The sequence below is a fragment of the Nansenia antarctica genome, assembly GCF_963989245.1.
Source record: "Nansenia antarctica genome assembly, chromosome: 18".
Taxonomy (NCBI): domain Eukaryota; kingdom Metazoa; phylum Chordata; class Actinopteri; order Argentiniformes; family Microstomatidae; genus Nansenia; species Nansenia antarctica.
Window position 1 is genome coordinate 10,168,671 of NC_137691.1, and position 16,407 is coordinate 10,185,077.

The window sequence follows — 16,407 nt, forward strand, 5'->3', positions numbered from 1 at the left end:
GTAACCTTAATCATAATTCATAACAGGAGAATGTTACCGGTATGTATGTTACACACAGGTGAAGCTTTTGCGTCAATGTAACACCAAGTGCGTCATGAAGGGTTGGACAAGGCGCGGGCTTTGAGAACACTAATGGAATGTTGTCAACGTCAAGACATTGAGAAACTCCTTTGGAGGGGTATTCGATTTTGCGGCAAACAAATTAGTTATTGCCTATTGTCACTGAATATGTCAAATCGTGAGCTTAGAATGATAAGGTTCTATCTCCGTTTAGGGCAGTTCAGAGATATTGAGCGTCAACGTTTTTACATTCCATTATGTTTTGTGAGATGGAACCTTTGTATTTCATGAATTACTAACTCAAAAATGTCAACATTTAAAAATAACACCACACAGGCATTAATAAACACCTAATGGATCAGATTATGTAAAAAACTCAATTTCGACAAAAATGGAGATAGAACCTTATAATTCTAACGTCACGTATTGTCACTGAATATGTCAAATGTATAGATATTAGGCCATCAAATGATTATAATAATGCGCTCGAGACAACAACAAATCTCGCGTTTCCTGGTTAGACATCCGCCAGACTGTGACGTTGATGTGTTTTTTTGTGTGTTTTTTTCTCAAGCGCGCCTCTGAAATGTCTCATCTGCTTTCCAGGAAGTGGATTCACCCACCTGGTCTCAGTGAACCTGCAGGATCTCATATTCTTCCAGGTACGCAAGAAGTATCTGTTGTGTGCGACGTCTCGATCCTCTGCGGGAGGTCCCATCTGATCTGACAGGCTGGGATGGAAGGTTCTAGGATGGGCCAGGAGGAACATGTTAACATGTTTGAATAGGAATTGAAGGCAGCAGGGATTTAAAAGATACCGACTTAATCCGATGGAGAGACTTCTGCAAATGCAAACATCACTCGGCACCAAATCTGCCCCGATCGCCCTAACCTAACCTGCCTGATTGTGTGTGGTTTATTATTTTTTAACCAAACCATAATAATAATAATTATTATTATTCATTACATTTATATAGCGCTTTTCCGAGGCTCAAAGACGCCATGTGAAACCTTTTGGCGCAGGACTGGAGTTTTGGAATCTAAGAATGTCACCAGTAATGATGTTGGTTTATTTGAACGCATAAGATAATTCAATTTCAATCCGACAGACTTGGCGATGGATTTGCAACAACAGTACTCATCAGCGAACTCATCCCGCCGGTTTACCGTCGTACAGCCCACCAGCATCTCCAGGTAGCCGAGATGCGGGGGGATGTGGAGTACAGCCCGGTGGGAGATGCTGCGTACAGCCCGGTGGGAGAGGGTCTGGGCATGAGGGAGTTCTGGCTGTACGTGTGGATGCGGAGGGTCTCGGTGGTCGCTGCCCACGTCACAGCCCTGGGACTCACTGTGCTGATCTCCCTGCTGTCCCGACCTGGAACAAGTAGGCCTTCTTTCCCTCTTATAGCCTACTACTAACTGTCTTATGCACCTTCTCTTGACTTAAAGCAGGCTAATTAACTTGTTTACAAAAAGAAGAAGCAGGATTAAAGTGGTGATTTATTCCTGCAAACAGTGATTCATTCAGTCCTGGTCTGGGACAGATGATGTGCAGGCTTTTGCTCCAGCCCAGCCTGTTCATTCAACTACTCAATGAATGTAGATCAGTGATGAGATGACAGAGCCCTGCACATCTTGATTGACCAGTCTATCCAGCATTCGTTTGTTCATCCCAGGCAGTTAGGTATGCTATGTGTGTGGCCATACAAGCCCACTCATATGAAGCTTTTTGTGTTTCAGGTCACTTCTCTTGGCATCCAGTGTGCATGTCTATCGCAGTAAGTGTTCAGTGTGATTCCCCTCAATAACAAGAATTGGACAAAGCTGCCTGTCAGGCTACACATGTGTATGCACACACTATTGGTATGGTATGATAACGATCAACTATTCATTGTCAAACCTTTAAAACACAGTTAACACACTCTCTGCAGTTGCACTCGTTTGCCTGGATCTAAACCATGCCAGAGGTGTTTACCACCCTGGCTTCTCCTTGCCTCTGATGCCTGTGAGTGGAGGGTGAGAGGCTGTAACACCCCTGATGAAAGGAGTGTGTTAACACAGCGCAGCAGCACAGGAGCTACACGGAGATCGCTGTTGTCTCAGTGTGTTTATCTAGCCCGCGGCGCGCTGCCAACTGCTCTGTGGCAACATATGAATTATACATTCTCTCTCTCTCTGTCTCTCTCTCTCTCTCTCTCTCTCTCTCTCTCTCTCTCTCTCTCTCTCTCTCTCTCTCCGTTCTGAATAATGGAACGGAGCCTCAGGGTCGATGATGCAACCAGGAGATATCCCATTACGTCTCCCGACCCAGAATACTGAGGAGGTTAGGTAGAGCGTTCTCTAAGAGAGGCGCTCAGAGAGGCTTGTGTTTAAGCATGTCCAGGGGAAGAGAAGTGTTTTACCACCAAGATAGCTTTCTATGTCAGTACACAAACTGGTGTCTTCATCTAAGAAGATGCCTGATCTCTCTCTCTCTCTCACACACACACACACACACACACACACACACGCACACACACACAATGCTTCCCTTTGTTTCTCAGTGAAAGCCTCTGTCTGTGTCTTGGCCTTCCACTGTGTTCATGGACCCAGTTGTCCTCATCCTTACTGGCTTATTCATAACACGGCCTCCTGACCTTAACAGAGACAGAAGGCTATTAACCCCCCCACACACACACACATACACACACACACAGACTAGGCATCACAGTGAAGACGCTATCTTTCAGAGTGATATAACCGTTTCTCTCTCCCCCTCATTCTTCTCTCCCCCCCCCCCCCCCCCCCCCCCCTCTCCTGTCTCTCCTCTCCTCTTTCTCCATCCCTCTCTCAGTACTGCCTGTGTATGACCGAGGGCATTCTCGTCTTCTACGCAGAGGGCAATCCGTTCTGCTTCAAGTCCCGGAAGGGCAAAGTCCGTCTCCACTGGTTCTTCCAGGCGTTGGTCCTGGTGTCCGCCGCCACCGGCGTGGGCTTCATGGTCGCCAGCAAGAGCGTGTCGGAGCTCTCCCACCTGACCACCTGGCACAGCCTGCTGGGCGTGGCCACCCTGGCTGCCACCGTGCTCCAGGCCGCCTGCGGCCTCTGTCTCCTCTGCCCCAAGCTGCTCCGGGTGGCATCTCCGCCGCGCCTCAGGCTCTACCACGCCACCTGCGGCCTGGTGGCCTACCTGCTGGCCATGGTGACGGTGGTGGCGGCCATGTTCTCCGACTGGTTCCAGGCCACGGTCCGAGGGGCTGTGTGGTACGCCTTCCTGCTGCTGCCTCTCTTCCCCGCCCTGGTGGTGATGAACCAGATCACCAACGCCTACCTGCCCCGCAAGAAGATCACCACATGAAGGAGAGTGTCTCACACACACACACACACACACACACGCACACACACACACACACACACACACACACACACACACACACACACACACACACACACACACACACAAACTGACACTAGGCAAGATCAACACTATGGGCCCTATTATGCACTTCATCAATAAGACGAGGCGGTAGATCTAAACTTAAGACGTGGAGGCGTGGTCAAGGCCACTTTGCTATTATGCGTGCTGCAGTGGGCGCCTAAAAGCCGGCGCTAAGCAAAGAAATTAGTCATGGGTGTGTTTTGGGCGTCTTCTCAATCAACCCAATCAGCGTGCCAGGTGCCATTCCCTTTAAGAACCGGCTGCGTTGAGTCATTAGCGCTATGCTATTATGGAAGTCCTGAGAAGGAGGTCAGCTTGCTTCTCTGCCTCTCCCTTCTGAAATAAAGCATTTATACTGTGACCGTAATTGACGTCTTGCCGTGGAGCCACGTGCGTGTTCATGTGTGCCCACATGCATGCGCAAACCGCGGAGGCGCGCTCGTGTTTCAAAACGTGCATGAAGTCTAAACTTAAGAACTTTTCAAACCACTTCTTAGCGATAGGAGCAAAGTCAGATCGCATAATAGCAGGGGCGCCTAGTGCACTTCATTAACATATGAACACTCCCACAATGAGCAATATATGCACGGGAGTTTTACGTCTTATGTGTGGGCGCCTATCGACACCTGCATAATAGCAGTAGCGCGTATGAAGCGCATAATAAGGGTGGCGGTAGGTCTTAACCTGGCGGTGCGTCTTAATTAACACTTAAGACGGCAAGTTAAGAAGTGCATAATAGGGCCCTATGTGTCTCGCATTCATAAACGTACACACACACTCCTCATCCAGCTGGTATTTACATCCACACACCATCCACACACCATACACACACACCATACACACACCATACACACACCATACACACACCATACACAGAAAGCTTCACTGAACAGAAGTGGAGGTGGCTGTGACACACGGCTACATGAGGACCTGGGTGTGGCATCCTGGGTGTGGCACCTGATATCCTGATAAACTTGTACGAGTCCCAAGAGGCCGCTGAGCACCTGGGGACATGTCAGAATGTAACTGAAGTCGACTGTTTTGCTCCATGTTTGCTGTATGTCCAGATGCAAATGTCTAGGCTACTTTGTATCCAGCAAGAGCATGAGTTTGAGACACGATATACTGTCGCTGGACTGAAGGGACCACCTACCATTGTGAGGGTGTTACTCTTGTAATGTGTGGGAAAAACACTCCAGAGCAGCTGTGTTGCTGTGGATGTTACCAGTGCTTTATTTATGATTCTTTGTGTGTTTTTAATCAGCCTGTATGTTGCTACTGTTACAATTGAGGGCTCTGGCTACTTTGGTTAAATACGCCCTGTTTTTTTCTTTTTTTGTTACCCTATGTTTTTCAACTTGTGCTCTATGGTGTCTTGTCTGCCGTCAGTGGGAGGGGTGGGGGTGGGGGTGGGGGTGGGGGTGGGGGTGTGTGTGTGAGTGTGAGTGTGTCTGTGTCTCCTTAAGTCCTGTAAGATATTAGCTTTCTCTTAGTGAGACATGTCCTGACAGAGGTCTATGTTTGTTAGAAAAGCCTCATGCACAAAGACTATTGGATGTACTTACCTACCAGCACAACGTCTCCTACCAACTCTCATTCAGGAGGAAACGACGCAAAAGATTTAATTGTATTATTTATTTTTAAATAATTATCAAATACCAGCATGTTGGTCGATTTTGGACTATCCTTGTTAGTTAAAGGTGAATTAGCTAAAGTTACATAAAAAGGTATGTATGTGAATTAGTTAAGTTACACAAAAAGGTATGTATGTTGATATATTATGGAAGGGGGAAAAGGATATAAAGGGAAAATGTTACTAACTATGTTTTTCATGTTTATTTAATTCTTGTTACGCAGCTGGAGGGTTTCAGTTGCTCAGATTCATTGAACCGAAAAAATGCTGGTACATGCTGGGATTGAGCACCATGGCATTGTATATGCACAGGAACATCTTGAAGGATAGCCCACGCTGTAGTCAGTGTGTGTGTGTGCGCGTGCGTGTGAACTAAAATGTGTGAAGTGACTTCAGGAGTGCAATCGTTTCTTTCTTCAGTGTTTGTTTGGAATGAGCACCTCATGAACGTAGGCGTTACTACTCAGGGATGTGACCTTTCAAACTCTTTGACGGGAGATGATCACTTGTTTAACCAGCAGTTGCACTTCAATATATTTACCCTTCTTCTGTGTGAAATCATGTGTGTGAATCACCCCAGCGATCATCCCCCCTGTCAAAGTTGACAGCAATTGGCCCTTCTGGGGGCAGTGGCCAGTTCTGGTCCTGGATATCTGTAGTGTGTTTTAGTTTCAGCCAAGCTCTATCCTACTTGATTAGTCAATTCTATTGAATCAGGAGTGTGACAGTGGGGCTGCGTCTCTCCAGGCCCAGAGGTGACCAGGGTTAGGGTTGGTCCTACTAACCTGCTGCAATAGTGACATCTCAATAAAGACACTAAATCCCATTGTTCGTCTGTGAAGTATTATTATGGGTTTTGGATTCAACGATTACAGCATTTGACAACATGGTGACGTATAGGAGTCGGATTTAATTTATTTCAACATGTTCTTGTCATTTATGTACCGAGATGCACCAACACAGCAAGTGTTGAACGTCAATGTGTGTGAACGTCAATGTGTTTCAGAACTCAAAACTTAAATATTCACACATACAGTTCCCATTCAGACATCACATTAGCTTAATAAATACTGTACATTCATGAGTGAAATGTGATCGATAAAACTGGTATACATGCCCCAATCCTGTGGGTATGGAGGTAATGCAGACAGATCAATCAATACACCTTCACTCCTGGGAGTCATCAGTTTCTGGTAACTTCCACGGCGTTCCTCATATAAAACATAATTTTAGGATCAGAATGATGTTCTAGAGAGCACTTATACAAGGCCCGGATCTACTAGGAACAAACAACTTTTTGTCCTCAAATCGTACCTACACCAAACTGGTCTTCGATCAGTGTTCTATGGGGAACTTCCATCTGACTCCCAGTCAGAGGTTAGAGGTCAGTCAGGTTGAGAGGTCAACGGTCAGTCAGAGTTTGAGAGGTCAGTCAGAGGTTTGGGGCTAACGGTTAGAGTTCAAAGGTCACTGGCTGGTGGGGAACCACAGATGAAGGTGACTGTTCCATTGAGCAGGTCTTCCACGTTGACCGCCACCACTTCTGAACCGGAGTGGCGGTCTTCACTGTTTCCCAGGGCAACGAATACCCGGCCCAGCTGCGATTGGTCCAGAGAGATCACTTGCTCTGCCTCGCCGCCATGTTCCTCTGTCTGGATGACCTGATTGGATGAACAAAATGACAATCAGACATTGGAGAAGATCCCGTAGTCACTGAGTGAGATCAGCTATTTTTTTCATCCTCCTGATGGTCACAAGGGAGGGTAACCTGATCCTGGAGCTGTGGTTGAGACCTTACCATCTGGGAGGTAGAAGCCTGCTCCTGTTCCTCTAGCGCCCCCATGTGGCAGGAGAGGAAGTGCTCCTGGAGCTGCAGCTGAGAGGGGCAGACGAGGGGGCAGAGAGAGCAGCCGTACGCTGCCCCCTCCTGGCTGAAGTGTTCACTGCTGGCGTGTTCCTGCATCTCTGCCTCACTGGGGAACAGACTGGGACAGTACAGGCACTTCACCTCTGGGAGACACAGGGGGAGACACAGGGGGAGATATGAGACAAGACATACATATACATCAAGTTTAGCATCAGGAAAATCAGTTATGCTATTTATCTGTTACACTATTATGTTGTGTATGTTATGAGTGCTATGCTAACGACGCTACTTTTACCTGAAGACATGTCTGCATGCCCTGCTACCAGCTCGTCTGTGTGAGGGTCAACGAGGCCTTTAAAAACAGTAAGAAAGTGAGAGGAATTCACAATCAATAATGAATGAAACCAAAGATGCGTTCTGTGAAAAGAATAGTGCAAGTGTACGTAGGCCTTACAATAACGACTCCGAAGCATGTATTACTCTTCATTACAAATCAACAACATACATTTCACAAACTGGATCAAACTTATGACTTGATTGATAGTTCACCAGTCTCAGCACGTAGAAGACGTGTAAGAAACATAGACGGCAAAGAAGACAAATTAGCCTGCAGGAAGACTTGAAGTTGAGGACTGAAAAGAGAGTGGTATCTTTTGACAATATTCTACTGTATGAAATAACCGGGTGATCCAAAATCACATGGCAGAGGCCTTGAAGCCTGGACCTTTCCTGTGGGCTCTCCCTGTGGCGTGGGTGCACTCACCTGGGTGCTCGGCCTTCTGGTGCTTGGTCAGGCTGTTGGCGCTGGGGAAGAACCTGGAGCAGGCGCTGCACTGGAGGAGGGTCTTCAGCTGCCTGGGACTCTGGCCCGCAAACACCTCTGGGTGGGTGGTGCGGTTGTGGTACCACAGCCCTGACAGCTGCTGTGAGGAGAGAGAGTAGAGGTATGAATGTGTGTGTGTGGGTGTGTGTGTGTGTGTGTGTGTGTGTGTGTGTGTGTGTGTTGTTGGAATTGTCCAAGTATTCTATGTGCCTCTCACCTTTTCGTCTAGCAGCAACCCTATCAATTCAAACACAATGCTAAATAACACCAGTTGCTAGGGAAAGTTTGCTACGGAAAGGTTGCTAGGGAAAGGCAGTAGGGGGATCTTGGGACCTGTGGTCTCCAAGGCCAACTTCCATTGAAAGTCTATATTCTCTGGGAGATGAGAATCCCAGAGAGAGGACGATAACCTGCTGACATTTATTGGTAACATCGAATAAAGTACCCTTTCCAAAAGACGTCAAGCGTCAGAGTTGTTTATTTCATCTCATTGCAATCTGAAAATGATTGTGTTGCTGCGGACGAAATTACACAACTATCGAACAGTGTGTGTGTGTGTGTGTCCCATCTAATATCAACGGATCACTTAAATCATCATGTCATTTTGAGTCAGTTGAACAATTGCTGTACATAAAAAGATAATTACCGGTATATAGAATAAAAAGTATAGAACACTGCTGTTATTATAACAGGATCATGGACCTGACTGTATCAAAGGCAGTCGTCACCTGGTAGGACTTGTGGCAGAGTTTGCAGCTGAAGGGTTTGGTCCCAGAGTGTGAAGCCTTATGTTTGTCCAGCAGGGCGGGGCTACTGAACACCTTCTTACACTCGGGGCACTGGTGGAAGTCCTTGGGGTGGCAGTCCTGGATGTGTTGCCTGTGGTCCTCTAGAGAGGAGAAACTTAGACGACACTTCTGACAGTCATGGGGCTCTGAGATGTCTGTGAGGGAGGGAGGGAGGGAGGGACAGGAGAGAGAGAAAAGGAGTGTGTAGAAAGAGAGACACGATACAAAGAGAGTATAATGGATGGATGGACAGACAAAAGGGTGAGGGGTGAGAGCAAAATAAGGTTAGAAGAGAGGAAATACCAATGTTGTGTATTGAGTTCAAAAGTGAACGTGCATTATCAAAGCATTCACACACAGCTAATAATGCGCATCAAAATAATATAAAATATTGTCGTCTCTTTAATTATCCCTTGCTTCGTTTAAATACAGTGTCCTGCAGACACTGCAAAGTTTTTAATTTATGGTATTTGTGTACATTTTTGTTTCTCTATTCAGAAATGACAACACTTGTTATGTATACTCCCCTATTTTAGAGAACCCAAAAGTAATGGGACAATTGGCTTGACAGGCGTTTCTGGTAGGCCAGGTGTGTTCACATCATTTGTGCTGGCATAAGAGAGCTGCCAATGTGTAGTATTGATTTTAGGCTTTGCGTTTGCCTTTGGAGTCTCTGGCTGCTATTGGTGTCTGTCAACACGAGGACCAATGAACATCAAGGAAGCCACTATAAGGCTGACCAATCAGAAACTATCAGAAACAGTCAAAACCTTGCCAAAATAAAGAGTTTGGAACAGCATTATGGTAGACAAGGAAGACCCACAGAACCTGTGGCACAGATTAGGAACACTCTCCAGGAGGTAGGCGCCGTGAATATCCAATATCCACCACCTACAGAATACGTCACAGCCAAACTAGAGAGTGTTGGGTTTTGGGTTTGTATAGCTGCCACTAGAGGTCGCTAACCTGTCCTAATTGAACATGTCTGACGGCAGCAGCAGGATGTATTTTGAGGTCTTGTCTGCTCGACTAAATTGCTCGTCTAAATTCCTTGGATGGTGCTTCATCATATAGTAAGACAGTGATGAGAAACATACTGCCATAGCAACTAGGGAGGTTTTTTGAGCCAAAAAGTGGAAAGGTCTTGACTGGGAAAGTCAATCTTCAGATTTAAATCAAACTGAACATGCATTTCCCTTCCTGGTGATAGGATCTTAGGCAAAACAACCTCAAAACAAACAACAACTAAAGATGGCTGCAGTCCAGGCCTGGCAGAGAATCACCATGGTTACAGTACAGGCTTGGCATGGCATCACCATGGTTACAGTCCAGGGCCTGGCAGAGCATCACCAGAGAAGATACCCCAGTGTCTGGTGGAGTCAATGGGTCACACACTTCAGACAGTTATTACATGCAAAGGATTGTCAACCAAATACTAAACATGAGTGCTTCATTTGGACATTTCTGTCCAATCTGTCCATGAAAAGTGTTGTCATTTCTGAATGATAAAACCAATATGAACACATATACCATTAAAATGTGTTGAGAATCTCTACATTGACCTCATAATTGTTTCTACAAAATACCAACTTTTTGAAGTGTAGAACCAAAAGAAGAAACAATGCTTCCCTGTCCCAGGAACTGTGTTCAGATCATTAGGTAAAGGTAAGGAGATGAGGAAAGACTCTCAGACTATTGAGATGAACCTTATGTCTTCTGTGTGTAGTAGTAGTAGTGTGTACTCACTGTGGTAGGTGTGTAGGTGGTAGTGTGTAGTAGTGTGTAGTAGTAGTAGTGTGTACTCACTGTGGTAGGTGTGTAGGCAGTAGTGTGTAGTAGTGTGTACTCACTGTGGTAGGTGTGTAGGTAGTAGTGTGTAGTAGTAGTAGTTGTGTACTCATTGTGGTAGGTGTGTAGGTGGTAGTGTGTAGGAGTGTGTAGTAGTGTGTAGTAGTGTAGTGTGAACTCACTGTGGTAGGTGTGTAGGTGGACAGAGAGGCCGTTCGCCTGGCTGAAGCCTTTGCCACACTCCCGGCACACGTAGGGTTTGTCCCCTGTGTGCGTGCGCACGTGACGCGTCAGCTCGATGGACTGGGCGAACAGAGCCTCGCAGTACTGACACGCGTACATCTTACCTGAGAACAACCAGACACATGTTGTCACGGATACGCACGTTTTGCAGAGACATGCTCACTGTGTGTGTGTGTGTGTGTATGCGCGTGCACGTCGTCCTACCCTCAGAGTGTTTCTTCTTGGTGTGGTAGGCGAGTGCGGCGGCCACGCTGAAGCTCATGTCACAGTGTTTGCAGTGGAAGGGCTTCTCTCCCGTGTGCAGACGCAGGTGGTTCTTCAGGGACGAATTGGCCCCGAACTTGGCGCCGCATTCCTCGCACACGAACGGCTTCTCCTCAAAGTGCTCCGTGCGCTTGTGGTACAGCATCCCTGACGAGAGGAGAGGAGAGAGGAGACATCTCACTGACAGGTAGACTGTAGACTAGAGTTGGTCTAGGACAGTGTTCTTCATCCTGGGGTTCGGTTGCATAAACATACCTTAAGACTGGTCTTATATTCTCAGGTTAGACCAGTCTAATTAAGGTTGCCTGTTGCATAAAAAAATAAGACTGACTTATTTTGAGGTTAGAAAGTTAGCCTTCCCCCCCTGGCTAAATTGCTCAGGCAATTTACCCTGGTCGAGACCATGTATAATTCCATGCAATTTACAGGGTCGCTGCATGTCTGAATGGACCCTGATTATTGCCTGGTCAGTCTCCTTTCACAGCTGTCCTGCATCGCTGTTACAGCATTTTTAATGAACTCCCAGCAAAGTCAAAACACAAAGTTCTGTGCTCACTACCTTTTCCAGTTGAACATAAACTTAACTAGTTAAATGCTGCTATTGTTTGCGAAGTTACAAGATCCTTACATCCACCAAATTTTTTCAAAGGATGCGAAGTTCTAATGTAGCCTATGGAGGTGTTGTTGTAGTTGATCCCAAAGTCTGCTCAAACCCAGGCAGTGAGACCAGCAGGAAAACACAACCAGATCTTCTATAATTCTAACTGGATAGTACTTCGTTTCCAATCATAGTTAGCTAGATGACTTACTTAGATAGCTTACTTTTACTTATCAAATGTACATTTTGTGATACAAAACGCAGTGCACACACACCGTCTCCTCTCAGCTGTCTTGCATCGCGCATAGCCAAAACCTAACCTCAACCGTTCGTGATGAACTCTCAACTGACCCTGGGTCAGTCTCACCTGAGGGGTGACTCACCTGAGGGGTGGGCGAAGCTCCTCCCGCAAATGTCGCAGGTCACCGCCGGCCTCTTCTTGGTGCGGGCCGGGTCCAGGTGGTCTTGGGCCCGGTGCAGCTGCAGCGCCCGCAGGGTGGGCAGCTCCTGGGGGCACAGAGGGCAGCGGTGCCGGGCCTCCTGGGACAGGGAGCAGCGTTTGGCGTGAGCCGACATACGACACTTGTAGGAGAAGGTCTTAGTGCACCAGCGACACGCATACGCCTGGGAGGAGGAGGCTCCTTTAGGCTTGGCCTTCCTCTTCCCTCCTCCCTCTTCCTCCTCTTTCTCTTCGTCCTGGTCCTCTCGCCCCTCCTCCTCTTCCTCGTTGGTGTTGTCGTCAGCGTTGCCGGGCGACTGGGGCTCTTCAGCCTCTGAACCTGGGGGGGGGGGGGGCAGAACATGACCACTGTGATAGAACATCTAGTGGCAGACAAGGGTCTGAAACAGTGGATCAGTTCAACAGATACAAGATGGTTGATGGATGGATGGATGGATGGATGGATGGATGGATGGACGGATAGATAGATAGATAGATAGATAGACGGATCTTACACACACAAAATCATGCAGTCCATTTGAGCATTCCATCCATGCCCCTCCCTCACACACAGTCACACACACACACACACTCACGCAACCCCTCCCTCACACACACACTCACACTCACGCAGCCCCCTCCCTCACACACAGCCACGTACCTCCAGTGTCCTGCGCCTCCTCCTGTTCCTGCGCCTCCTCCTGTTCCTGCGCCTCCTCCAGCAGACGCAGCAGTCCGGGAGGGGGGGAGGCGGCGTTCTCCTGGACACTGTGGAGCAGTATGAGGAGCCCCCCCCCGCTCACCGCCCCGTCTCTGACCCTGTCCATCAGCTTCTCCACGGCCACGCCCTGGTCTCCCACCTCACAGCATGCACACACCACCTGACCCACACACACACACACACACACACACACACGCACACACGCACACACACGCACACACACGCACACACACAGCAGCGTCACACACCACCACCTGACCCACACACACCAACCACAGCATCTTCACTGCAGTACATTCTACTATCAACAACATAATTCTGACTGTATAATGTGAGTTCTATACAGTCAAGTGGCTCTTGTAGTCAGATATGTGTCCTACCTCCCTCTCCTCTGCCCCCAGGCTGCTGTGTGCTGCCTGGCTCAGCAGCTGTGTGACGGAGGGGACCTGGGCGAGGAGCTGCGTTAGCTCAGAGCAGCGCTCCAGTAGCACGTCGACACACACACCGGGCCTCACACTCTCCTCCACAGGCACACTGGGACCGGTCTTCTGCTCTAGAAGAAACAGACTGGGTCTTTACTCCTCCAGAGACACAACATTGGTTCCATTTCAATGTGTTAGGGTTAAGTCAGTGTATTATTTGGATGGGGCTCCTATCAAAGAGCTTTACCATAAAGTTGAAACCCACCTATGACTTCTGGGAGGTGTAGGCGAGCTCTTTTACAGGCCGGCTCGTCACTACTCTCCCCCGTGCTCTCCGCTGGCTCTCCCCGGGGGTCCGTGTCCCCTCCGGGTTCGTTCGCCTGAGCTGCCTCCGCCACTTCACTCTTCACCTGGCCTCCAGAGGGGGTAGTCGTCACACCACCCTTACCCAGGCCGGGAGCAGCCTTCTTGGGAGAGGCTGTCTGCTCGGTTCCCTGGCTCTGGAGCCGTTTGACCTGGGGCTGTGTGGAGGTGGAGATGAGGGAAGGTGAGGCTGGTTGTGTGGCGGCGGTGGTGGTGGTGGTGGTCTGCTTCATCAGGTTGGTGAGGATGTTCTTGCAGCCCACGGCCACGTCGAACATCTGCAGGCTGTCGGCGGCGGCGATGATGCGCGTGAAGTTGTGTTTCCCCGGGGGCAGCTTCCCCGTGTACACCATGTCCAGCAGGCAGCTGAACTCCTGACACGAGACCACGGCTGTGTCGATGGAGATGCTGTCAGAACCCTCCAACAGAGACCTGAGGGAGGGAGAGGGAAGGTTGTTGATTCCAGTGCTGGTTAGTCAGGGGGTCACCAAGCCTAGAGAGTGGTTAGTCAGGGGTCACCAAGCCTAGAGAGTGGTTAGTCAGGGGACAGACTTTAAGTCTGTACTAAGCAGAGTTAAGGCCAATGCACACGGCGTGCGATTTTGTCGCATGACAACATTCGATTCTCAATTATTTGAATTATTTCAATTGGTGTGAATGGAGAATCGAATGTTGTCGTGCGATAATATCATGGTGCATTGTCTCATTCAAAACAATGGAATCGAATTCGGCGGTGCGACAAAATCGGGGCCTTTAGGGTCAATTCAAATTCCAGTCAAGGATTCAGAATTAAATGACATTACAATGGAGAAATAATTCCACATCCAATTCAGCCAATATGAATAACACTGGAAGTGACCCTGTATCCGATGGTTTGCGAAGTGAAAGACAAAAGATCCTTGTGTGAACCTGAAGAGTAGACTGGATGCGGCCAGGACCACCTTGTGGGCGCGGTGGGGGCTGTCTCCCACCAGGATGGTGCAGTCACAGAACTGGCCCTCCTTCCTCATGGCTCGCAACTGCTGCATCAGCTGTCTGCTGTAGTTAGGCAGCTCCATGGACGGCCACCTGTGCAGGTATGAGCAGGACACACTGCAACAATGACAACTTACAAGCTTCATACTGTAGGCTAGTGTGTGTGTGTGTGTGTGTGTGTGTGTCTCTTTTTGTTTTGGAGCTACAATCCAACAGAGCTGGGCAATCCTCTTTACACGATGGATCAAATTAGGTTTTCACCTCCTGCTATAATGGATTCATGGTTATTTGATGGTGAAAAGCAAGCTAAATTGATTATGGGATTGTTCATCTTATTGTCATGTCTTCCTGTCAAAATACTGTCTCCAGTCCACACACACACACACACACACACACACACTCTCTCTCTCTCACACACACACACACACACACACACACACACACACACACGCACACAACAGTCATCTATTAAAAAAACCGAACTGAAACTAGACCTACCATTATGTCTCTATACCTAATATACTTATATCTAAGTAGCTAGATTAATAACAAGGGGATTGATTAAGTTGATCAGTTTGTATGTTGTGGTGCAATTAAATCAGCTACAACGTTCTATCAGAAGCACTAGAGGAAAGGAACAGCTGAATTGTGGAGTGCACTGCCAGTTTACATTAGGGATGCAACCTCAGCAAATATGTTCAAGTCAAGACTAAAAACCCATCTTTTTAATATTGCCTTTAAATGACTAAATAATTAAATTAAGATGATAAAAACCCATCCTTTTAATATTGCATTTAAATTACAAAATAATTAAATTAAGATTATAAAAACCCATCCTTTTAATATTGCATTTAAATTACAAAACAATTAAATGAAGATTATAAAAACCCATCCTTTTAACATTGCATTTAAATGACAAAATAATTAAATTAAGATTATAAAAACCCATCCTTTTAATATTGCATTTAAATGACAAAATAATTTAATTAAGATGATAAAAACCCACCCATTTAACATTGCATTTAAATGACTAAATAATTAAATCAAGATGATAAAAACCCATCCTTTTAATATTGCATTTATAAATTACAAAATAATTAAATTAAGATTATATAATGATTAAAGCACTTTGAGCTGCAACGTTTTGCAGGAAAAGCGATATACAAATAAAGTTATTATTATTATAAATGGGATCCAGCCCAGCAGGTTAAAGGTATAAAGGTTACTAGCTACCAACATCCCAGTTAGATAAGTTACACGTAGAGGTTAATGTTCCTCAGCTTAGCAGCTTTGGTAGAACATCGACCTGGTTGTTCAAGTTATCTAAGTTAACGAGCCACACTGCTATGGAACCACACAGAGATATTATTATATATATTATAATAGATATTATTACAATGATGGACAAGATGTTGTTAGCTAGCTTGTTAGCGACATAAGCTCGTTTTGAGGACGTGAATAAGGTCACGGAAGTGTTCGACAGAAATACCCAAGCAGGTTTATTGACCATGTCTAATGTTATATGATATCTGTGTTATAGTTTAGTTTGTCTCTCTGCAGGCAGCATGTCTCTTTACCTTCAGTACATTCAAATGTTCCGGCTCTTTATTTAAACTCAGCAGATGAACAGACTTGACCGGATCAATAAAGCTTCAGTATTTTGAAAATGGCGACTGGAACCAAAAAAGTGAAAAAAAGAGAAAGAAACTACACTCCGACTGCGCATGCGCATGCTCGAGATGTATATCGTTGTTCGCTGCCAGACACAGCTCCAGGATCAGTCTACCCGGCCCACCACACTATCCACGTTCCCTAAAGAAAACTGAAACTGACCTAAGATCAGAGAATATATAATATTCACCCAAAACATTATTCACGAAGCACTGATCAAACTACCGTAGTCAAATAGACTGTAATAAATGTGTTTCATCGCTCAAGTGTTTCATTAAATAGATGATGTATATGGTGAAGGAAATTAACTGGCTTGAAATCATCATGCATCATG

General features: G+C 46.7%; 2 protein-coding genes across 2 annotated transcripts; one reads left to right on the forward strand and one right to left on the reverse strand.

Moving 5' to 3' along the window:
* Positions 1-1,263: 1,263 nt before the first annotated feature.
* On the forward strand, positions 1,264-3,397 carry cyb561d1 (cytochrome b561 family, member D1; the record flags this gene model as incomplete). The annotated part of the gene is made up of 3 exons (XM_080547883.1): positions 1,264-1,444; positions 1,801-1,838; positions 2,894-3,397. 3 exons carry the CDS (start codon positions 1,264-1,266, stop codon positions 3,395-3,397), a joined length of 723 nt encoding a protein of 240 aa, XP_080404009.1.
* A 3,104-nt stretch (positions 3,398-6,501) lies between these two features.
* zbtb40 (zinc finger and BTB domain containing 40) lies at positions 6,502-14,485 on the reverse strand (the record flags this gene model as incomplete). Its single annotated transcript, XM_080547884.1, has 12 exons — positions 6,502-6,772; positions 6,910-7,121; positions 7,274-7,330; positions 7,742-7,901; positions 8,530-8,744; positions 10,560-10,724; positions 10,825-11,031; positions 11,866-12,261; positions 12,583-12,769; positions 13,023-13,195; positions 13,330-13,859; positions 14,337-14,485. 12 exons carry the CDS (start codon positions 14,483-14,485, stop codon positions 6,572-6,574), a joined length of 2,652 nt encoding a protein of 883 aa, XP_080404010.1. The 3' UTR covers positions 6,502-6,571.
* Positions 14,486-16,407: the final 1,922 nt, after the last annotated feature.